General features: G+C 35.6%; 2 protein-coding genes across 2 annotated transcripts; one reads left to right on the top strand and one right to left on the bottom strand.

The window, feature by feature from the left end:
* Positions 1–2,709: 2,709 nt before the first annotated feature.
* On the top strand, positions 2,710–4,139 carry LOC113317038. The gene is made up of 3 exons (XM_026565186.1): positions 2,710–3,086; positions 3,182–3,281; positions 3,494–4,139. The coding sequence occupies exons 1-3, from the start codon at positions 2,737–2,739 to the stop codon at positions 3,974–3,976; spliced, it is 933 nt and encodes a 310-aa protein (XP_026420971.1). The 5' UTR covers positions 2,710–2,736; the 3' UTR covers positions 3,977–4,139.
* A 2,300-nt stretch (positions 4,140–6,439) lies between these two features.
* On the bottom strand, positions 6,440–7,122 carry LOC113316861 (histone H2B.3-like). The gene has a single exon (XM_026565016.1). It carries the CDS (start codon positions 7,045–7,047, stop codon positions 6,595–6,597), a length of 453 nt encoding a protein of 150 aa, XP_026420801.1. The 5' UTR covers positions 7,048–7,122; the 3' UTR covers positions 6,440–6,594.
* Positions 7,123–24,317: the final 17,195 nt, after the last annotated feature.

The following is a 24,317-nucleotide window of genomic DNA, read 5'->3' as shown; positions in this document are numbered from 1 at the left end:
ATTAAGTGGTTCTGGTACAAATGAGGCTAGCAGCAAACTTGCGGTGTTTTATTCATTGGATGAATCATGAACCTTAATTCATCAGTTCATATATCAATAATTTTAACAAACTGCCACACTTGCAAATCCCGATTCAAGAAACTGCCACCGTTTTTTTCAGAGTTTATTTAATGCCACAACCGTTAGCACTAACGTCTTGGACCCACATGATTGGTCAAACTTTTTTGACTTTGTCCAGATTACTTACACGTGTCTTATGTGGACGGCTCAAGATGTCGAGCACGAGATTATTACACGTAGCACATGCTAAATGACTATTTTATCCTTCGTGGGATTGAAAACAGTTTGCAACTTTGTATCGTTTCATTTTTCTTCTAGGGTTTGCTCGTTCTCTCTGTCCGCTCTGTTCTCTAGTGGAAGAAATTAGGGTTTGGGTCAGTTTTCAGCGGGATTTTGCTTAGGTTTAGTGTCTGAGTAAAGGGTTGGGGAGCGATCGAGATTCAGAAAAAGAAGGGGAAGGACAAGCAGCAGATATGGTATGATTGCAAACCCTAATTTCGTTTTTCTGAGTTGAATTAGGGGTTTTCTCTTAGGTTTCTGTTTCTCTTTCTTGTACTTTTTTTCTCTTGCTCTATGTCCGCTCTGTTCTCTAGTGGAAGAAATTAGGGTTTGGGTCAGTTTTCAGCGGGATTTTGCTTAGGTTTAGTGTCTGAGTAAAGGGTTGGGGAGCTGAAGATGAAGAAGAATAAGGGGAAGGACAAGCAGCAGATATGGTACGATTTCAAACCCTAATTTCGTGTGTTTGATGAGTTTTATTTTAGGAGTTTTCTGTGTGAAGTGTGGAATTTTTAAAACCCTAATTTCGTGTGTTTGATGAATTGATGAATTTTATTTTAGGGGTTTTCTGTGTGAAGTGTGGAATTTGATGAATTTTATTTTGTTTGTTCATTTACAGTGATCATACATATTATCCATATAGAGATATCAGTGTGTTTGTTGTGAATAGTAAACTTAATTTGCTATTCCCTCACATGGATAGAGATAGAATTGACCTTAAGGAATTTGAGAAGATATTGCGTGTTAAGTTGCATCTTGATGAAACAGAAATTCCAAATTTATATTGGACCATAGACCCATGTCTTCCTGAGTATTTGGTTACAAATGAAGACTTGTTTAAGTTTTGGGAGCATGCTGTACCTGATGATAAAGGCTTCATATGTTTACAAATGAGTGTAATGAATTCAGAATTTAGGAATGATAATGACTTCATTAAGGCTGCAATGGAACAACCAGTAGTAACAATTGATGAGACTCCTAAGAAGGCACCTAAGAGGATTGCTAAGAAGCCAGTTTCAAAGGAAAAGTCAGTAAAGATATCACCTACAAGGAGATCACCAAGGTTGCATGCTCAATCAAAGAATGAAAACTCAAATGGAGGAGCATCTAGGAAGTTGTTGTTCATGGATCTGTTAAATGAAGTGGAATCTCAGGGTTTTTCTTGCCTAAGTCAAGCCACTGTTGTTGGTTCTAGCAGTACACCAGTTGATAACTTTAATCATGATTACTGGGTTGATGAAGTAAACAACACTGCTGCAGGGGATAACACTGATGCAGGGGATAAGACTGATGCAGGGGATAAGGCTAATGCAGGGGATAAGACTGATACAGGGGATAAGACTGATGCAGGGGACAATAGTGATGGTGATGATGAGGACAATGAGAAGATGTGGTACATGAGAAGTTAAAGCAGACAGCTGGGGCCTTAATTCCAAAGCCTAAACACATTGCAAGAGACTTTTTTGTAACTCATAACATCAATATACCTTATATTTGTGCATGGAAGGCTAGAAATCTTCTTTTAGAAGATCTGTTTGGTAATTATGAAGACAGCTACAAGGATGTACCCATCTTTTGTGCAATGGTGGCTCATACTAATCCAGGGTCTGTTGCTAAATACACTTATGGGAAAAGAGGTATACATTATGTTAAGACATTCATGGTTGATTCATTTATTTGTAAGTGGTGCTCAGTTATTTAATGGTTGGTTACTAAATGTGCAGATAAGACATTCATGAGTATGACTATTTCATTTGCTGCACCAATGAGAGGATTTCAGAAAGCTTGCAGGGGAGTCATAGGTTTAGATGCATGCCATCTAACTGGCAAGCGTGGTGGTGTTCTAATGGCTGCAACAGCAATTGATGGTCAGAATTCTCTGGTGCCTTTAGGCATTAAGGTGGCTAAGAGTGAAACCAAGGAGAGCTGGACTGGGTTCCTCAAGGATTTGGCTCCAGCAATCAATGCACATCATGCTGGCAGAATTACCTTTATTTCTGATAGGCAAAAAGGGTTGTTGGAATCTGTTCCAAAGGTTTTCCCTGGTGCAAGAGTTAGATATTGCTTCAGGCACTTGTACAAGAACTTCAAGAAGTACCACAAGGCACCAACCTTGCACAACTTATTGTGGAATGCATGCGAAGCTTACAAAGTGAGGCATTTTCAGGTTTGTGCCTCTCTTTTTTAAATATCCCTATGTTTTTTGATTCATAGTTAGTAGGTTATATAATAACTCAGGTTACTATAATGTAGGAGCACTTTGACAACATATGCAAAGAAAGTCCGGCTGCTGGTGAATATCTTAGGAAAGAAGATCCAAGTACTTGGTCTAGGGCTTATTTTGATCCCCTTAGCTGTTGTGAGCATATGAATAACAATTTCTCAGAATCATTTAATTCTATGAGTTCTAATATGAGAGATAAACCAATAATCCAACTAGGCATGATGTATGGTCAGTTAGTAATGGGTTTGTTATTTAAGAGAAGGGAAGAATCTGCTAAGTGGAATCAAAATGATTTGGTCCCTGCTGCTGTTAAGTTGATAAATAAGATGCTTGACTTGGTTGGGAAGTTTGATACAGAAGGAAGTGTGGTTGGACAGGTTTATTTGGTAACTAATGTGTCTACCAAGAAAATTTTCACAGTGAACATTGTAGACAAACAATGCACTTGTTTGCAATGGCAGCTAAGGGGATTCCCTTGTCAACATGTTGTATGTGCATTGAAACTGCTCAGGCCAAACTGGAAAGAGTAAGAAATTTTGTAATATGCTATTACTTTTGGGTTGTAATATGCTATTACTTTTCTTTCTGTAAACTGACACATTTGTTTGATTGGTTGAACAGTTATTGTGCTCCTTACTACTCTGTGGAATATTATAGGACCATATATGCAGATGTTGTAAATCCACTAGAAGACATAAGTGAATGGAACTGGGAAGATAAGGTACTTTTTTCAGCATTAAATATATTATTGAATGTGATGCATTCACATTTTCTCTACTTTATTATATCCTTATTTTTCTCTACTTTTTTCTCTACTTTATTATATCCTTATTTTTCTCTACTTTAACTTTCTCATTTCTTTTAGGGTTAGGGTTTCATTTCTTTACTTTAACTTTCTCATTCCTTTTCTCTTCTTCTTATCTTAATTGGCAGGCATCCATGGACATCAACTTAAAGCCTCCTCCTTATCAAAGAAAAACTGGAAGACCAGCAAAGAAGAGGAAGAGGAGCTATGATGAACCTGAAACTGTGGTGAAGAAAAGGAAATGTGGAAAGTGTGGATCTACTGCTGGTCATAATAAGAGAACCTGTGCTGGTGGTGATGTTGGTAAAAACCCAACTGGATTCATGCCAAGCACCGAGTATGATGCTGCAAACTGCACCTTCACTAGTAGAGATCATCCTGAAAGTAGCAGTGCAAGGGGTAAAGCAAAGGTGAACAAATCCAGAGGTACATCTTCATTTGTTGGTGAGTCAACAGGACCTAAAAACTTTGGAAGAGCACCAGCAGAACCTAGCACCCATGGATCTACACAAGATGTTCTGAATTTCAGTCAGAACTTTACTGGTATTGGATCTGTTAGTCAACATATTCCTGTCACAAAGGGAAAGCAAAGCAAGGCTAAGAAGAAGTAGAAGTGTGTGTGTGCTTCTTGTTGTGTTAGATCTTTTTTTTTTGCTTTAGACACTGATATCATAGTGTTAGATCTGTTTTTTTATGTACCAGAATTCAGTTTTATTTTGATGGATAATCTTACTTTATGAATGGAAATGATATTAGTTAAGAACTAATTACATGTTAATAGTCTTTTGAAGTTCCTTACATATGGCATTGAGATTGAAACTTGAATGGATAACCCTATTTTTTGCTGCAATGAAAAGGTGGTCTGATACCCATCTAAATGCTTCACAATCTGTGCTGATCAGGTAAGCAATGTTTCTATTGTGTTCATTTTTGCATCTTCTCAGCTGCATTATTGACTTGCATTGCTCTTTGTATCATTCTTGCTTATGCAGTGGGCATTCTTTGTAACAGTGGGTCTCTTCTCCACAAGCACAACAACAATTCTCTCTGGGTAGCTTGATATTCTTGGATTTGAGTGGATGACTGGCAGAATCAAACCATTCAAAGTAGGTGCAGGTAGGATTTGAACACTTCAAGAACATTTCTCCATCTGTTTCTCTTGTGCTGGATCTTAGTAGTTGTCTTATACCATTACAAGGTATATGTTTGCATCTAGAGTACATCCAGGGACAAACCTTAGACTCATGACTTCCTTGTTCACATGTTGGACATAGATCTGGGGTAGTTTGCTGTCTAAATTTGCTGCTGCTGCTGCTCTTGCTACTACTACTGCAACTGTTACTACCTGGAGAGTTTATAACCTTTTGGCTCATTTTTATGTGTTGAACTTCTGAAGAAATTGACTAATGAAGAGTTTGGGATCTTCATTAGTATATATAGAGCTTCAAGATGATGAATAAGACCGTTATAAATCCAGGTAAAATATGGATCGTCGATTTTTTCTCTTAGATTGATCCCACGTGTATTCCGATCGTTAGCAAATCTTGCACGTTTTTCTCACGTGCACCGAGTCGCGAGTTAACTCACTACTCTATAGCCGGTTAACTCAATCCCAGTGAACTGATTAACTCAATCCCTGTTAACTGATTCAGGGGCTTCTATGTAATTTTGGACGGGTTATTTAATGCCACGTATGCACTAACAGAGACTAACAGCCGTTAACCGTTATCTCAAAAAAACGGGATGATAAAAGTCAAGAGTATGACATTTAATAAACTCTGAAAAAAACGGTGGCATTTTCAGAAACTGCATATTGGAAGTGTGGCACTTTATTAAAATCCCCATAATAATTCTTTTCTTCGTGCACTCACATTTCCTTATCTCTGTCTTTTATTTCTATCTGTTACAATCAATTTGGGTTAGCCCATTTTCAAAATTGTGTATATCTTTTGTTAGAGAATAGACTGATTGTATCACAATTCACAAAGCTCTGTCTTCAATTCAGAAGGTGAAAACATGAAATTGGGGCAAAAGAAATTACTGCTTACAGTGGTGCCCCATTTCCAGGTCACTTGCTTATATGGCAAGCACCAAATCTATCATACTATCCGATATATTAGCATCATCATTCATCACTGTAGATGTTAATAAGGTGTAAACATAATTTACCATTTTTGAAGTTTGAAGTTGCTTCATTTCTTTGCACTGTTCCCTGACTCCCCTTGCAGCAGCGTGTTTGGTCCTCCGAATGTAGTAGCGTCTTCCCACCACCACGTTTTCCATGATTTGTACAAAGTTCGCAAGCTCACCATATAATATACCTGATCAATATAATAGGGACACAGCGAGCAATCTATACCAATAGTTGGTAGAAATTTGCGTACTTTGATGAATGCTATTTTCTTTTCTTCAAATTCATTTTGCACATGCTCAAATTCTAATAAACCAAATGATACACCATTTCTGAAAAAAGAAACTCATGTACTAAACCATACTAAGTTATATGTGTACCTTGTCCATCACATCTGATAGAACTCTGCCTTCTGTTGTAGCTACAACTCTACCCGCGGCAGCAACCTGATTAGAAGCCTTTAAGAAGAAGATGCATACTCACAGTTGCAAAACAAAAATGACCTAAACCTCTCTAAGGCTTATGATTGTGTTACTCTTGCTGATAGTCATAGCTGAACCTCAATTCTGCAAATTATCTGAAGTTTGAAGGTGGCATAAAAATACACTAAGGCCACATAATAAGAAAACCCTAAATCAATTGAATGCTTCCAATTAATATTTAGAGTGTGAATGTCTACGCTGAAGTAAATATGTGTCTCCCCCATTCACTTCACATGCTAGCAATACATATATTGATCTGTTAAGTACCCTATAACTCAAAGCTACTGTTATGTCTCAAATCTTTTGTAGAAATTCCAACAGATGATGCCTGCAATACTCTGTATTTCTTTAATTGTGGCAAAATCATTCTCAGTTTCCAAAATGCAATTCAGATAAATCAACACTTCCAGATATCTAAAACGGGTTTAAATTGATTCATATCCAAAAATTAAGACAATTGATTTCGCTAACAAGATATTTGGATTAGAAATTCGAAATTGAATACATTTCATAACATTAGATATACTACTTACACATGAAACCCTAATCCCCGAACTGAACCACTAAAACAAAATAAACCCCCAAATTTTCAGATCTAAAAAAACAGTAGCAAAGATTAAGAACTAGTAAACTTAGTAACAGCTTTGGTACCCTCAGAAACAGCATGCTTAGCCAATTCACCAGGAAGAACAAGACGAACAGCAGTCTGAATCTCTCGAGAAGTAATGGTTGGTTTCTTGTTGTACCTAGCTAATCTGGACGATTCAGCAGCAAGTTTCTCAAATATATCATTGATGAAACTGTTCATGATACCCATTGCTTTGCTTGAAATACCAATATCAGGATGAACTTGCTTTAGAACTTTGAAGATATAGATCTTGTAAGTCTCAACTGATTTCTTTGATTTCTTCTTCTTCTTATCTGTTGATGAAGCATCCTTGCTTGGTAATTTCTTCTCGGCTCTGGGTTTCTTCTCTGCTGGTGCTTTCTCAGCTTTCTTTTCCTCGGCGGGTTTCTTTTCTGCAGGTTTCTTCTCTGCTGGCTTCTTCTCTGCTGCTTTCGGTGCCATTTGATCGGAAATTTGAACGGAAAATGAAATGTTTTTCAGAGAAAGAAAAGAGAGTAAAGGTAGGTATTGTTTGGTGTGAGATTGAAAGAAGAGAGTGGGGTTGTTTATATAGGGGAGTTGGTAGAGTATGATTGGTGCGATTAGTTTCATACGGATCGACAGTCTTCACCGTTGATTATCGTGAAGGTACTTTTTTTCATACGGATCGATAGTATTCACCGTTGATTAATGTGAAGGTACTTTCATTCATACGGATCGCAGAATCGGCAGTACTCACCGTTGATTATGGCGAAGGTAATGTAAGGTTCAGATTTCTCATATTGGCCAGGTTTCGTTTTAGGCGGGATATTTTGGAATTTGGGATGGCATAAAATTGGTATCTCATTTGTTCTCGGTAACAAAATTTCTGATGTTTGTGTTATTTCTTTTCCACATTTCAAGTATTGTGGCACGCGCTTTGCACGTGCTTTCCTTTTACCTTCTCATGGGACCGTTGCACACATGTGACCTGACCTACTCTCTCTAGTATGTACTCTTTATTCTCTCCCGACTTGTCATTTTTTTATCAGTTTTACCTTTTTGCCCTCATTTAATTTAGATGGTATATTTAATACAGTTATGAAACTATGGGCAAATTTGGACTTTCAAAATTTGCAGCTTCATTTTACTATAGATGAACATCACTAAGGGGTGTTCCCTTTATAATAGTAATAGATATTTTGTTATATAATAGAAATATCACAGGTTGTGCGTAAGTTCAAATTGTGAATCCAACCTTTGGTTGTTGATTAAATTGATTGACACTTGGATATTGATTTTTGATATTGTCCAAGTTATTTCTTATATTCAATCGGGCTCGCAAATTCCTATTTGTTGGTTGCGGATTGAATTGAGAAATTGAAATATAACTCTTTGATATACTTTTCTTAAGATTGAGTCTGACTGTCTAGTTGATTCTCTTGAAAGTATATTGGAGTTAGTCCATACAGATTGCTAAGCGAAATATTGGGTGTGGTTGTTGATCCTCACTTTTTCAATTGGTATCAGAGCAGGCAAACACGTTTAAGACCTCATAAGTCTGTGTTTATAGCGATCTGACTCTATGGACAGAAGTGTTATCTCTATAAACGTACCACCAGTCTTCGATAGCTCGAATTACTTATTGTGGAAATTGTTATGCGTGCCTTTCTTCAAGCGCATGACTTTCAATCATGGGTATATGTAGTTAATGGCTATGATCCTCCAGAAGTTACAGAAGGCGACGTAACATTTCCGAAGGATATTGGTAAATATGATGCTGCCGAGATTCTTGTTGCAAAGAAAAATTATGACGGATTAAATGTTATCATCCATGCCATTACCCCAGATCTTCAGCACCATGTGATTATGTGCACTAAGTCTAAAGAAGCCTGGGATATCTTAGAAACTGTATTAAGGAAATACCTCTGAAAATGAAGTTAGGCTTCAAAACCAAAATTCTGATTGGGAAAACCTTCGTATGGATGATGAAGATTCGTTTGATGAGTTTAATCACAAAATGTCTGAAATTGTTAATGCATCTTTTGCATTGGGCAAGACTATTCCTGAAAAGGACATTGTAATGAAAATTCTCAGATCGATACCAGCCAAATACGATTCTAAGAAGCATTCCATCGTTGAAGGAAATAACCTCAACACTCTTTCCAGAAATACCTTGGTTAGGAAGTTAAAGATCTTTGATCATGAGCATATATCCAAATCTGAAAAGGATATTGCTTTCAAGGCACAAAAGAACACTAAATTACTTGATAAAAGTAAGAGTGTGGGCATCTCTGAAGATGATCCTTCTGAGACTGATTCATCAGATGAAGATCTTGACCAGTCAGTCTCTTTGATCACAAGACAGTTTAGAGATCTTCTTTTGAAGAGAAGTAAATGGTTCACCATAGACAAACCTAAGTCATCAGTTAAACCTCATAATCGTGTTCCTCCTAAAAACAGGGATACTGACGATACTGATGACGAGGATATGCCACAGTGTTTTAAGTGTAAAGGCTTTGGTCATTTTTCAAATGAATATCCAAATTGTAGAAAGTACACTGGAAACAAAGGTCTTGCTGCAACTCTTGATGAAATGTCTGATCATTATGATTCTAATGAAGATGAAAAATCAAGTGTTGCACTCCTTTGTGAAAATATTGATTTTGATAATTGTAGCAATACGTACATCAGCCTCGATATTCTTCCAGGAGAGACTTCAACCAACTTGGAGGATAAAATGGATTTCCCTTTGTCTACTGGAAATTATACTTCTAACTCTTCAGATTCTACCATGTGTCTAGCAGCTTGCACAGCTATGGCGTCTGAACCATCCTCTCTATTTACATGCTCTTATTGTACTCTCAAGGGTCATGAACTCTCAAAATGTTTCAAGTACAAACATAAGATAAGATATGTCAATAAACTACAACGGAGAGCAAATCGATTAGCAAACAAGCTCAAATTTTTTTAGAAGTCGACTGAGGTATGTAATTTTATCCCCTCTCCAAAGAAGTTAATTTCCAAGGTTAAGTCTAGACCTCTAGCGAAAAGAATGCAGTCTAAACAGTCTTATAAATAGGATGTTAGGAATTCCATTTAAGAAGGTTTTGGTGGACAAATCATTGTTCACCCCAACACAACTTAATTGTGTTGTTTGTGCATATTGTCTCATGTGCGTGATTCAAAAAGAGACAAGAGTGTGCACTCTTCAGGCTTTAGGAAAACAAAAGTTTTTTTTTTTATTTTTTTTTTTTGCCAGTTTGGAGTTCGTCCATCTTTTCATATCTAATTGATATTGAAAGGGATTTCCATGTTTAATCAATAAAAAGAGGGTTAAATTCGATAAGTCTGCCTTCTTTAGGGTTAAAAGTTGTGCGTACGTGAATTCTTTTAGTGTATAAAGATTCTATAACCCCACATTCCTTCTCCTTCTCTGAAAAACCCTTTTTATCACAAGATTGCTTGTTGAGTCTGATTTGTGAATTCCTCTCACAATCTCATACTTGTATGGAGAATCCAAGCATTATGTCTTCTGATGGAAAAGATGTTAATATGATTGTTAAGCCATCAATCATGAAGGAAAAAGATAAATCTCATTCCTCTACAACTTTAAAGAGGAAAATGAAGAATATGAAGAAACCAAGGGTTATCCCCTCTAATCTTTAGAATTTTTTTGGTGTTCTTGAAGAGTTGAAAAAAACAAGGAAGGAGATTCAGCAAATAAAGGCTATTGTTTTGAGAACTCTTGAAATTCATAAGGCCCTGGTTCGGCATCAGTCTAGAAGGTTTGTTAGAATTGACTCCTTTCTTCATGGAACTTATGTTCCAATGGATGTCGACGACAAGGAGTTCGGGGACAATAAAGAATTTTTTAGAGGTTTCAATATCTAGGAAACTTCTTATGAGAATTTATTCTTGTGCTTTAAGAAGGATAACTAGGGTTTGGAATAGCCATTATTATGAGTACACATAGCTATTTCCAACGGTTTTCATCTTGCAATGTTTTTAGATTTATTTATTTAAATTCTAAAATTTGTTTGGAAGATGATTTGGCAGTATTAATCTTTATGGTTTCATATATTGCAACTTGTTATGGGATATGTGTGTTTGCGTCCGTGAACTATGATTTTCCCATATTTAACAAAAGTTAAGCCTATTATGTCATTATGCAAATATTGATGGAAGATATGATGAACTTTTGTTTACAAAGATTAAGTCTATTACATGTCTCTATGCAAATAGTGATGAAAAATAGAATGAATCTTTGAACATTCTGCAGTATCAGTCTTTCCCTGATCCACATCTTTGTGTAAATATTGTACGGCTCCATAAGTTCTCTTATGTGAGCATTTTCGATTAAGTTAATCATGGGTTCTCTTGTGGTTAATTTAATTGAGTATTTTGGATACAAATTCATGTTTCATGTGATCTGTTAATGTACAAAGAAAACCTTATTTTCTTGTGAAAGTAAGGTCGTTCTTGTTGTTTCGGGAATGACATTTTATGGGGGAGAGTTCTTAATTGAACTTGTCCTTAATTGCCAAATCTTTGTGGGGAATGCGGATGTGGAATATTGTAGCTAGGGGTTTTCTTGTATCTCTATGAACTCCTTGATGAATGCATTTAGTTTCGCCTATATGATTGCATCTAAACAAGTTGATATGTTGTTTTCTTTTGGTCATTAAGAATCTCCATGAGAATTTCATTAGGACCCACTAGTTTTCGTACCTTTGCCAATTTTTATTGACAAAAATGGGGAGAATTAATGTGTAGTTCACACTACAAATACATATGGTTTACGGATCATTATGTAAGGGGGAGTGGTTTTCATGTGAGATGAAGTATTGACTAAGGGGGAATGATACATATCACCATAGTATTGTTATCAAAGTTGTGATACAATTGAACCTTGATGTTGTGTAATAATACTATGACACTGTATAACAATGATTGAGAGCAATTGTTTTATCATTGTTATAGCTACGGATCTTCAACAATATTGATGTTGAGTTGAACACGTTCAGAATCATTGTAGTACTTGGAAGTGACGAAGATTTCGAGTAATGTAGAAAACCCAAGGAGATCAAGCATTTGGATGAGAAGCAACAAAGTTTATTTATTTTGTAATCCATATGTACTGATAGTTTTGTCGCTAAAATTGAGAACGGGGGAGATTGTTAGAGCACTACTCGGTGGAACTCGTAAGCGTTGCTATCTCAAGCTTGCTTGTCAAGTTTAGTTGCCAAAACTATAAGTCTTGATTTATAATCCACTTATAGCTAAGTCTCGGATTAGGACAGAAAATGTAGTTGAGCATTAGACTTCACGACGTTCATCGATTGAAGACGAAAAACTACTAAGGGAAGCTTGTGGAACTTCATCAACAAAAGGTATTTGGAGACTTGAACTCATCTGTCACTCAAAAGTCTATCTACTCTATCTCATATTTGAGAAAAAAGTCGTATAGCTATATAGACTTCGATTATACACATTTGATATTTCGAGCCGAGTTTAACCCGAAATATGTGTTGGTAAGCTTTCGCATTAACCAAGTTCATCTTATATTCTTGACGAAAGCCAGAAGATGATCATGTGAAAATCGCCTGGTAACATCTTACATGATTTGTGTGAGACATTCATTTGATGTAAACTCGGGATGTTTCGTATTGATCATTCGATCACTTGAAACTTGCTTTGAAGCTAATAGCTTGTGTGAGACAGCTATTCCCGTCTTCCGAGAATGTTTCAATGGTTGAAATGAGAGTTTAGAACAATTGGATTTAAGCATAATATGCATACTTGCATATGTGTAATCCAAGTTCGGGAACCATAGTATGCATACCCGTATGCGTACTGATTGGTTTAGTAGAGGTCCGAGAACTAAGTACGCATACCGGTACGCGTACTGGCGTGAGGTTCAAGTTCCGGGACTTTACCGAGTTTGGTGGTATGCGTACCCGTTCGCATACTGGCGAACCCAAACTTAGTCCGGCCACTAAGGTATGCATACCCGTTTACATACTTGAGTGGATTATGTTCTAAAATCGGTTTGTTCATGAACTAATACATTTATATAATAAGGAATGCAATCTTTTGCAATCCGTGGCTATAATGTTCATGACTTGATTCGAGTAAATCAAAAATCGATTTCGCTTCAATTGTGTCTTGTATAATTCTATGAGAATATAAACAGTTAAACAACTCTATAACTAGTTTCATTTGAGTCATTTGAACTAGTAATGGTTACGATGAATATGGTTGATATGAAAGTGTTCATATGGCTAACCTCGGTTAACTATTGTTGAGCCAACAAAGGTGTACACGTTTAGGTACGGTTACTCATATCTAAATAAAGTCACTTTTCATGTGTGTGTAACAAGCTAAGTTCGATCTAACAGTTTAAAGACATTAACTTGAGTCTAATCAGGTTTTCATCTAACGGTGAATATTGAATGCTTTGTTACCAAGGTAACATTGATTGAAAACCCTGATTTCAAAACTATATAAGGGAGAACTCTGGCAACTGGGAAACCTAATCCCCAGACCTCTTGTGTGATACTAGTTGCAAATATAGTCAATTCTCCTTTAACCTTAGGTTTTTCCAAAACACTGTAGGTTAACGACTTGAAGACTTCATTGGGATTGTGAAGCCGGACCCAACTATTTTCTTTGTAGTTGCGTGTTCTGATCTTGATGGTTTCTATCGTATTGAATACTATCTTCTCTAAGATTTTCTCGAGATTTAATCTCCGATAGGCAAGATAAAAAGTAGTCACAAACATCTTTGTTTCATCGTTTGTGATTCCGCAATATCTTGTTTTGTTTCGATACGATTAATATTATTGTGAGGTGACTGATAATACTAGGTTGTTCTTCGGGAATATAAGTCTGGTCTATCAATTGAGTCTTGTGCACCTTGATTTATTATAAGACGGAACAAAACTCATAGGTATTTATGTGGGAGGCAGATTTATCTATCTCAATAGACTTTTCTGTGTGAGACAGATTTGTTTATCAAATCTTCGACTTTGGGTCGTAGCAACTCTTAGTTGTGGGTGAGATCGGCTAAGGGAATCAAGTGCGTAGAATCCTGCTGGGGTTCAGAGCCGTAAGGAGCGCAATTGTACCTTAATCAGTGTGAAATTGATTAGGGATCAACTACATTCCTGTCCGAAGTTCATTGGTAGTAGGCTAGTGTCTATAGCGGATTAATACAGTGTGGTGTTCAAAGCTGGACCAGGTCCCGGGGTTTTTCTACATTTGCGGTTTCCTCGTTAACAAAATTTCTGGTGTCTGTGTTATTTCTTTTCCGCATTATATTTGTTTATATAATTGAAATATCACAGGTTATGTGTTAGGTTCAATCAGTTCTTGAATCCGGCCTTTGGGTTGTTGATTGAATTGATTGACACTTGGATATTGGTTTGTGATACTATCCAAGTTATTTCTCTTATTCAATCGGGCTCGCAAATTCCTATTTGTTTGATTGCGGATTGAATTGACAAATTGAGATATAAACTCTTTGATATACTTTTCTAAAGATTCAGTCTGACTGTCTAGTTGATTCTCTTGAAAGTATATTGGAGTTTTTCCTTACAGATTGCTAAGCGAAATATTGGGTGTGGTTGTTAGACCCCCGCTTTTTCAGAGGCAGCTCTAATATTATCACTCACATGCCATGGATGATATCTTCAATAGAACTAAGGTCCCAACTCCGAGTCAATGAGATCTACCACCTTCATAGGGTTCATTCTCTGAGCATCCTCGGGAAGGAGATCAAATATGGGCTTATCACAACATCATATATCATACCAAACATCAATTTGATTTCTCTGTCCTATACTCCATCTCATACTGCTTTCAACTAGTTTTTTCCCTTTAAGAATGCTACGCCAACATGACGAGGCTTTGCTTAGAGTAGGAGCACCCAAAAGGAAATAAACTTATAATATTTATCCTTTAACAGATTATTAATAATGGAGGACTTGTAGTTAGCAACTCTTTAAGAAGTCTTGGCTAAGAAATAAAAATTATGAAACTCAAGTAAAATGACGAGGGTACCCAAGTACACCACAATCTTTTCGATATCGACTTATAAGTCCGGTACCTTGTGTGATCGTCTATGGACAAAGTCGAGACAATACAACAACAAGGTAATCACCTGAAATAGTTATGTCACAAGACCAATATACTATAAGATCAATATCAAGTGCCTTGGATTGACGCACAAGTATATTAACTTTTAATTATAATAAAACAATTACAACTGCGCGAAGTAAAAGTAATCGCACAACAAGATTTTGTTAACGAGGAAATCACAAATGCGGAAAAATCCCGGGACCTAGTCCAGTTTTGAATACTCTCAGAATTAAGCCTTTATACAAAGAACAAAGCCAACTTTATATAGTTGAGACTAAGTAATCTACCCCTAGTTACTTAATTTCTTCAATATCCCTGCGCCTACAGCCTCCTGGCCAACCTCACGTGAATCCCAAGAAAGAAACCATTATCTTGAGTTGCTTTACTGATGTAAAATCTTCAGCGCACAACTCATTTTGATCGTCTTCCAAACAAAAAGAACAAAGTTGTTTGGTAACCACTCTATCAATCTTTAAATAAAAGATATGTTGAGTATTGACAAATGCTCTTCCGTTTAACAAGTAAACTCCTTTGTCGGGTCTAGATCAATCAAGATCTAGATTACCGAAATAATCAATCTAGATTTACAAGCTATCAAAGTTGTTTGGAAATTGAAGAATGCCACTAAATGATAGTTGCCGATCTACACGACTAGTTAATCAAATTTATCAAAGATAAATAAAATCTTAGTCGGATCCCAGCCGATCAAGGTGTGTGCACAAATATCACAAGATGCGAAACCAATCAAAAAAATCTTCGTGTCTTCAAATCATCTATTGTATTCAATTATACCTGCACACAAAACTTGATTCCACTTATGATCCATCACGCACAGACCGGAGTCTGTTAACAATTGATTCCACTTATGATTCTATTGGATTCCATTCAGAGCTTAAAAACTAGTGATGCAGAAAATTAAAGAGGATGAACAAAATAAAAAATACTGGAATAAAAAACTTATCTCTTATTTTAAATCGAGAGGGTTATACTGTGAGTCAAGTGAAAACCCCACAAAAATAAGCAACTCCAGATTCACAAAGCATAAATCAAGCATTATCTCAGCAAGTTAGGTTTCTTCGGTATTAAAAAATCAAAAAAAATTAGGAAAATAAACCTAACATATGAATATATATTATACAAACACAAATCCACCAAACCTCAAATCTAAATAAAACCCTAGATTCTCAAAACACAAATTACATAGCAAATCACACAAATTACAAAACAGGAATGCAAAACGAACTACCAATTTACAGAGACATCGAATCAATACTTTTAGTTTCACGTATCGACAAATTTACATGAAGTGAAAATCTGTAGATGAAACAAAAAAATGTATTACCCTATATGAAACTATTACTTGTAAATTGTTTTCAAGTAAAACAACAACACGAATTAAGTTGTTTTACCCTAAGATTTGTAACAAGTAACGGAAAAGAATTACACCAAAAAAAAGTTATAACATCTGGATCTACTGTTCTTCACATCTCTGTGTAATTTCAATCCAAGAGAAGAAGAAAGGGTGAGTGAGAGGCGGAGAAGAAGATAATTTAGGTTTTATTTTCACTTTCTCTCTCATCAACGTTAAATAGAATATCTTTGATATGGTGCAATAGAGATGGACAATTATTTGTCAACCACACCTCTATAACTTTTGCTGGGATTCGATAATGTTTTTTTTACAGATGTGTTGTGGAAAGCCCACTTCTAGACAACGTTTCGACAAACGCTGTTATATGTTTGTTGTTAACGGTGACTTTTCTTGTAGTAAATCAAAGTTTCAACAACCATTAGTCAATCAAATCAATAATCGAAAACTAAAATAACAATGTAATTATCTAGTTTCCCACCAATGGTACTTTCTAGAGCTTCTTGATCGCATAAAAGTCTTTAACGAGATGACATAAGAGATTTCGCCTAATTAGGGTACTCTTCTCTTCGGAATAGTATTAAAAGTAATACTATTAGTCGGCTCTACCAGAAAAAAACAAAGATGAAGTTTGCATGGCTAAGGATAGTTTGTAAGAAGAACAAACATCACTATTTATAGATCAAGGATGTTTGGACAAAACCGGAAGATTCTCAAGATATCCAACCTGTAACTCCGAAATCTCTCTTAGAAAATATCTAATATTAGATTAGCACTTGACTAATATAGCTTTTTTAGAGATATGTTTTAATTACTGTAAAATCAATATATGAATTCGAAGATCTTTAATTAAAAGATTCTTCAATATTTCGGTTTGGAATCACCTTGAGTATCAAGGAATATCTTTGAACGATCAATGATAAGAGTTATGCACATGTACAAATTATGTCCATACTAGAAATTTCGTATCTAGCAATCCTTAATTCCAAACTCACGCAAACACTAAAGTATATGTGAATATCGGATATCGGTTTTCCTCTTGGGTTCGGTTCTACCATGAGTCCTAACATAGGCTAGGATCGGTTCTACCATGACTCTCAATATAGATAAGGATCGAATCTACCCTGAATCCCAATAAAATCTAGGGCAGTTTTTACCTTGACTACCAATATAGGTAGGGATCGGTTCTACATTGACTCCCAACAAAATCTAGGATCGGTTCTACCATGACTTCTGAAATAGGTAGGGATCGGTTATACCTTGACTCTCAACATAAGTTAAGATCAGTTCTATCTTAATTCCCTCCTTAGGTGCGAATAGGTCATCCAATAGATCTTCAAAAAAAAAACCGGACCAAAACACCTATTGATTTCCTTTAGATTACGAAACAAGTTCGTAAATCTACTTCCTTAAACCAATGTAATAAAACATAGTTTACTAAGATGAAATTACACTTATATTCAATACACAATAAAGTAACATGTTACATAGATTATGTCGATGTCGCATTTACGAAGTTCAAAAGATAAACGTTATATGTCGTAATTCAATATACCATATCAAAGCATTCAACAAATGGTATATAATTCCTTGACACTTTGATCATAATAATATGACCAAGTCTAATACTAGAGTATCATAGATTACCTCGCATGTTATATTTTCAATCTTAAACGACTTGAAAAAACGATAGGAATGAAAATAAGTCAAGTCAGTATTACTAACCTCTAGTGGAAGGATGTTGTCTTCGTTGTAGTTGATCCGTCTTCGTGTTCTTCAGGTCTTCAGAGTAATACTTGTATGTCTCAAAATTCATGTACTTTCTAGTCTAACCTAAACGAAGTTGACTCTAGTAATCTTAATCAAGCGACTTTACTTGAGTTTTGATACTAAAATATGACAACAAACTTGGCATACCAACGCTTGGTGGGTTCAACCGAGCAATACTCTAATAATCTCCCCCATTGTCAATTTTAGTGGAAAAACTCTAATACATATGGAGATAAACGAATTAAAAATAACTCATTCTTCATACGGTTGTTTCCAAGTTTCAACAATACAATATCCTGCACATATTCAAAAGATAAATGTTTTTGTTGACATTTGAATAACAAAAGCTTTACTCCCCCTAAAGGAAAGCTAGGTCTGTACTCAACCCGAACATATTTGTTATTCCTATTTTGTAGTATGAAATGCTATGCAACATGATGACATGTTTCTCCCCCTTAGTCTATGCTTTACTCTTTCGCTTAATGTAATGTTTAAGCACATATGTCCGTTCCTAGTAATCATAAATCACTTGTTCACTCCATATATTTATCCCCCATTTTGTCACAAAATTTACAAATAAACAAATAAATATAAGAGCAAACCGAAAGAACCTTACAAATTCATAAGAACTTGTACAACATATAAGAGTTAAGCAAAGAGGTTTCACATACCAGATAAGCAATACTAAAACTGAACGTAATCTTGCTTTAGCACGTTATCAAGGAAACAATTTCCCGAAGCAATTTTCCCTTAGTCCAATGAGTCAACTAAGATAACTTGGTTGCAAAACCGAACTGATTCTGTATGTATAATCTCTTTATTCGATAAGACTCAACTGAGATCACAATTTACTTATTTCTCTTATCAGGTTCCAATAATTCATAAAATAATTGTACATTATTTTAGACAAGACAAAACTAAGTTAGTTAACTAGTTTTCTCATCAAGGAATCGATTCGAGTTGAATAGTCGAACCTCCATATAATGATAATCTTAAACTAAGATCAGAATTAACTTAGTTTTTCTTATCAGGAATCAAATGGACTAAAACAAATGACCCCTTTTTCACTAAGCAAAAACAAAAATCAGAATTGACTCAGTTTTTCTTAACCGGAAACAATTGAAGCATAACAATCCAACATAATACTGGAAATATAACAATCGCACCATATTACGTTAAGCAAAAGCAAAAAATAGGCAATTTAATCAGCTTTTCTTAACATGAACACGATTAACTAACACAAAAATCATTACCTTACGCTTTGATATAACAAATTAAGATCATAACTAACTTAGTTTTCATATCAGGAAAGAGTATAAGAATAATTCTCACCTCGGTTTCCACAACCACTCTCCCCACATAGATATATCATTAAGCACCAGTTAAATAAGAACTCCCCCCTGTAAGTTTTTATTCCCCTGCAAAACAAAAGAATAACAAGCAAAACAACCTTTGCCAGAGAAAGGTTGAACAAATTTTAGGTATTACGTGCCAAAATCCTAAAACCGAAACTCATATGTTATACTAAATACCCAACTTGTTAAACATAAATTGATAATAGCATCATTGTGACTTTCACACATGAGTTTTGATTAGTATGTCTTTACGATCCTTTGATAAAGCCACCCAATAGGTTAGAATCAAATCATGTTATATCAAAAAGTCACACAAATCATAAGAGATCACCATATTATAAGATCGGAAATTAGGGTTAGTAAAAACTGAAATAACATCTCATAACCGAGAGCAAAGCATAAAACATATTCATTCACATTAAGCAATGCAATCGTAACTATCAAAAAGAATGACACAAAAGAGCTAAATAAAAGTTTAATCATTCATATTATTGATAGTTTGGATAGACTTTACACAAACATTGAAATAAATCAACGATTGATTAGTCTATTCTAATAAAGACATAAATCAAATCGTATTCATCTTTGTTTTTCTCATACTCAGATATTTCTTCAAGACTTGCTTCAAACATTGTCAGATTAGAATTGTGGTATCTAATCATCTGTAATCGTGGAAATTTTTGTAGGATGCCCAGTTGACAACTTGAAAAATGATTTCATCATGAGCATTTGAGGATAAGTCTTTTAAAAGTACTTTTCTTCTCATAAGTTCAAGTACTCATTCAAAAAGACTGGTAGCTCTGACTTCAGTGAGAGAAGGCATGATGGGAAAAGAACAATATTCATATCTAAGTTAAAATCTTCCCTTTTCAGAGCAAAGTTCAAATATTCCCTTTTTAATAGAGTCGAGAATACGTTCTACATGTTCAATACAGTATTCTCCAACAAATTCACTGCGCACCTTCCCATTCTTTGTAAAAAGAATTATATTAAGTTTTCTGGTTAACAGGCCTTGAAATCTACAAGAGTATGATCAAGTTTGATATTTCCTTTCTTAGGTCTTCCACATATTCTTTCTTGTGATATGTGAGATTTCTAACATTAGTCAGACCTTTATAAGATTTTTGATGTCTTATAAAAAGAAATTTTTTTGTTCGAAACAGAAAAAATGCAATATTCCGGAAATACATATGAAAAGACGAGGGTACCCAAATATACCTCAATCTAAAACATTTCCACCTATAAGTCCTTTCTCCGAAAGTGATTGTCTATGGATTGAGTCGAGACAATACAACTAATCGGTTCACACTTCGTGTGATCGTCTATGGATATGAGATCGAGACAATACGACAATAAGATAACTTGCATAATTGACTATGGATACAAGATCGAGACAATACAACAACGAAGTATGTTTACTTGATAATAGGTTCGGACTTAACCAAACACAATAGGATTGCTATCAAGTAAATAGGAATTAACGTTTGTGTATTTTACTTCTAATTATAATAAAATAATTATAATTGCGGAAATAGAAAAGTAAAAGACACAGCAAGATTTTGTTAACGAGGAAACCGCAAATGCAGAAAAAACCCGGGACCTTGTCCAGAATTGAATACTCTCAGGATTAAGCCGCTATACAAAATCTAAACCAATTTTGTATAGTTAAGACCAAGCAACTAAACTTATAGTTCACCTAGTTCCGTTTGTATCCCTGCGCCTCCAACTTGTTAATAAGTCACGCACTTGGAACAATTCCTTTGGTTCGTATTCCAAACGGTAAAGGAACAACAAATCTGTTCGGTGATATGAGTTCGACAAAAAAGTCTCCCGTTTATCCCAATAAACTCCTTTTTCAGGTCCTTTGATCTATCCAATAATAATTATGAAAGTAATTGTCAAGATTTTGCAATCAATACTTTGAATCACAAAGAATTGTATTGATGTCGATCTACTCAACTAATCAATCCAATCTATCACAAAGATAAACCGATTATAGTTGGATCCTTTTCCAGCCGAAACAAGTCTTGTGCACACCAAAGATTATGAACCCAAATATCTTCTTTGTCTTCAAATCTTTTTTGATCTTCAATAAACACCTGCACACAATCAACTTGAATCTCTTGTGATCAATCACACACAGAACGGAGTCTGTTAACAATGGATTATCACAAGACGTCTTTAGATCTACAAACATTCTAAAGATCCTCGTCGAAACTTCGATCTAGTTTGAGTGAATCTTATATCAGAAGATAAAATTCTCAAGCATAAACAAACTAGGTGCAATCAAAGTTCAAAAATCGTTAGTCAATCAAATCAATCGAAAACTAATAATAAACTGCAATTATCTAGTTTCCCACCAACGGTACTAATAGAGCTTCTCAATCCCAAAGAAGTCTTTAAACCGAGCGGACGTAAGAGATTTTTCCTAATTAGGGTACTTTCCTCTCCGAATAGGCGGCTCCACCAGTAACAACACAACTAGGTAGTTTTGTTGGCTTTGAGGATTAGTTTGCTTGAAATGCAAACTTCAATATTTATAAACCAAGGAAGTTTGGACACCAAGGAATTTACAAAACCGGTAATATTCTCAAGATATGCAATATATTCCAAATTCGGTTTCCATAATTCCTGGAAATGATTTGTCCAAATATTGACCGAAATCTCATTAGAAAATTTCCAATTAGTAAATGCACATTACAAGTTTTTATTTTCTAAAGATATGCATTTTAATTGCTGGAAATTAAAAGCATATAAAACTAAAAACCTTAATTAAAAGATTCTCAATTTATTTCGATCCGGGATTCTCCTTTAGCTATTAAGGAATATCTTTGAACAATAAAAGATAAGCGTTACTGCACATGTTCAAAGTATGTCGACATCTTTACTTTGTAAGTCCCTTTTCATACTTACAATCTTGGAACCGATTTGCCACACTTCCAAAACGAGTTTAGAATTGGTTCATCTGACTTCCAAGAACTATGTGATTGGTTATCCTATCAAATCACCAAACATGGGTTTCACGGTCTACCAAAACAAGTTTCGTTTCTACCTCCATGTGGGTACTAGAATTAGTCACGCTAGTTACCAAAACTTGGTTGACTAGGTACTAGGATCGGTTCCCACATATATATGGTATCTAACTTGTATTTGGTGCACATGTCCATAGGATCGGTTCCCAATAACTAAAAACGTGTTGCGCATGTTCATAGGATCGGTTCCCAATAACTAGAAACTTGTTGCACCTCTTACAAGGATCGATTCCCCTTTTGTGATTGGTTGCCCTCTTACTAGGTGATAGACGCATTTATGTGTCTAATTTGTCCTCAATGTTTCGTATTGTTAGTACTCGTTTTCGTCCTTATTATGGTTTTTTGTGTGTTTGTAGGTATTTTTGGGCAATAAACATCTTTGGAAAATTCGGTTCGAAAAGTTGCTAAAGGCGCCCGGAGGACACATGTTATCTGGACTCGCAATTTTGGATATGGGGCAACCTATTACTATGGGGCATCCAATTACTAAGGGGCACACCAGCTACGATTTACACACCATAAGGCAAGTGCTAAAGGGACGCCCGTACAGGATTAGGGGGAGGTCATCTTCTCCATTTGAATTATATTTTTGGCGGGAAAATGTAGCAGCATTTATCCTGATTAGTTTGTGATTTGGACGGGATTTAATGAGATTCAATCACTGATTCTCATGGTTTAGACCTGTTTTGGGTATACAATGCTGGTATGGGTGTTCGGTTGAGTTAAGTTGGGCTGGATAATCGTTGGGAAACAAAACAGGAAGCAAGCTCGGGTTTCTCCTGCATTTATTCCGCGAGAATTTGTGGAGTTATTTGGCGAGATTCTTGCAGTGTTTGAATTGCTTTGACCCTGTTTTATCTAAACAGGGGAGGTACGTGCCTTGAATTTGAATATAAAGAAGATTTACACGAGATTAAGCAAAACAGAGGAAGATACGTATCTTGAGGATATCTCAGGCTTTTGGTTGATTGTTTTGGAAAGAAATCTTGCGGAAGAAGCATGTTCAGTATATTCTGAGTCGTGCTGCATTGAGTTGGTGTGTGCTAGACACCTACAGGCGCATGTAGAAGAGAAACAAATGAAATTATTCCCGAGCGTTAATGAGAAGATTTGAAAGATTATTTGCATTTACAGCGAGATATATGGGTCCTGTGAGTATAAATAGAGTTTCCTGAATTCGGACAAGGGGGATGGAGAGTTAGGGGTGAGAATACAGCAGAGAATCAGAAGTTGCAGAGATTGTCTCTGTTGCTGCCATTGAAGAACATAAGAAGAACATAAGACTACAAGGAGCAGTCGTAATTGCTACAGTGGTTGCGACACATAGTGATAGTCCTAGAAGCTACAGCGATAACGACCCACAACCGAGGGTCGTAGTTCAGGAGACAGTCTTAGAGCAACAGTAACAGTGACACATCCTCTGTATCGTTCTCTGGTTTGTAAAAAATATAATTGTTACAAACCCGATTTTGAATTATTTCTCCATTTTCTCCTTGTAAACACCTTTTTGAGCAATGAAAAATTCCTTTGAGTGTGTTTTCACCATGCGGAGCTAGACCCCATCACTAGGACAACAGAGGAAGCAACTTTTCATGATTGTGGTAAATGAATTAATTCTTTTATTGACTTTTTGCATAGATTTAATTGCTTTATGATTTCTATTAATTATTTGTTATTTTGTTAGATGCCGCATGCTTAGTTCTAAATACTTTAGATGCGTCATGCTTTTAACTTACAAATAATATTTTACGAAATCTATTTTTGGCAAAGAACTAGAGTCACAACTTCTTTTGTTTGATCTATATTGTCTAGAGTTAATGACTGAACCGTAACAATATGAAAAGCAGTGGAATCTCGCGTCTCAGCGTCTCTTCATCTTGTGATAAATTGTATATATATATTTTTCCTTATTTTCTTTATTAAGTCTTAAAACAAATTCCCAACAAATCTGAGTGAACGAATTATCTTACTACAACATCGTTGAAAATAACCATCAATTTTTGGCGTCGCCGACGCGGATTTGTTTATAAATTTGTTTTTAGGTTTTTTTTATTTGTTCCTATTTACGCCTTTTGGTATTTCTTG

The sequence above is a fragment of the Papaver somniferum genome, chromosome 10 (assembly GCF_003573695.1).
Source record: "Papaver somniferum cultivar HN1 chromosome 10, ASM357369v1, whole genome shotgun sequence".
In the NCBI taxonomy this organism is placed as follows: Eukaryota; Viridiplantae; Streptophyta; class Magnoliopsida; order Ranunculales; family Papaveraceae; genus Papaver; species Papaver somniferum.
Note: the sequence above shows the minus strand (reverse complement) of the source record. Positions and strands in the feature narration are given on the sequence as shown.

Excerpts from the sequence above, each read along its gene's own strand:
- LOC113317038 (XM_026565186.1), top strand. The coding sequence starts at position 2,737 with ATGAGTTCTAATATGAGAGATAAACCAATAATCCAACTAGGCATGATG. Across the intron at positions 3,087-3,181 it reads CTCAGGCCAAACTGGAAAGA|TTATTGTGCTCCTTACTACT; the intron begins GTAAGAAATTTT and ends TTGGTTGAACAG. Across the intron at positions 3,282-3,493 it reads AATGGAACTGGGAAGATAAG|GCATCCATGGACATCAACTT; the intron begins GTACTTTTTTCA and ends CTTAATTGGCAG.
- LOC113316861 (XM_026565016.1), bottom strand. The coding sequence starts at position 7,047 with ATGGCACCGAAAGCAGCAGAGAAGAAGCCAGCAGAGAAGAAACCTGCA.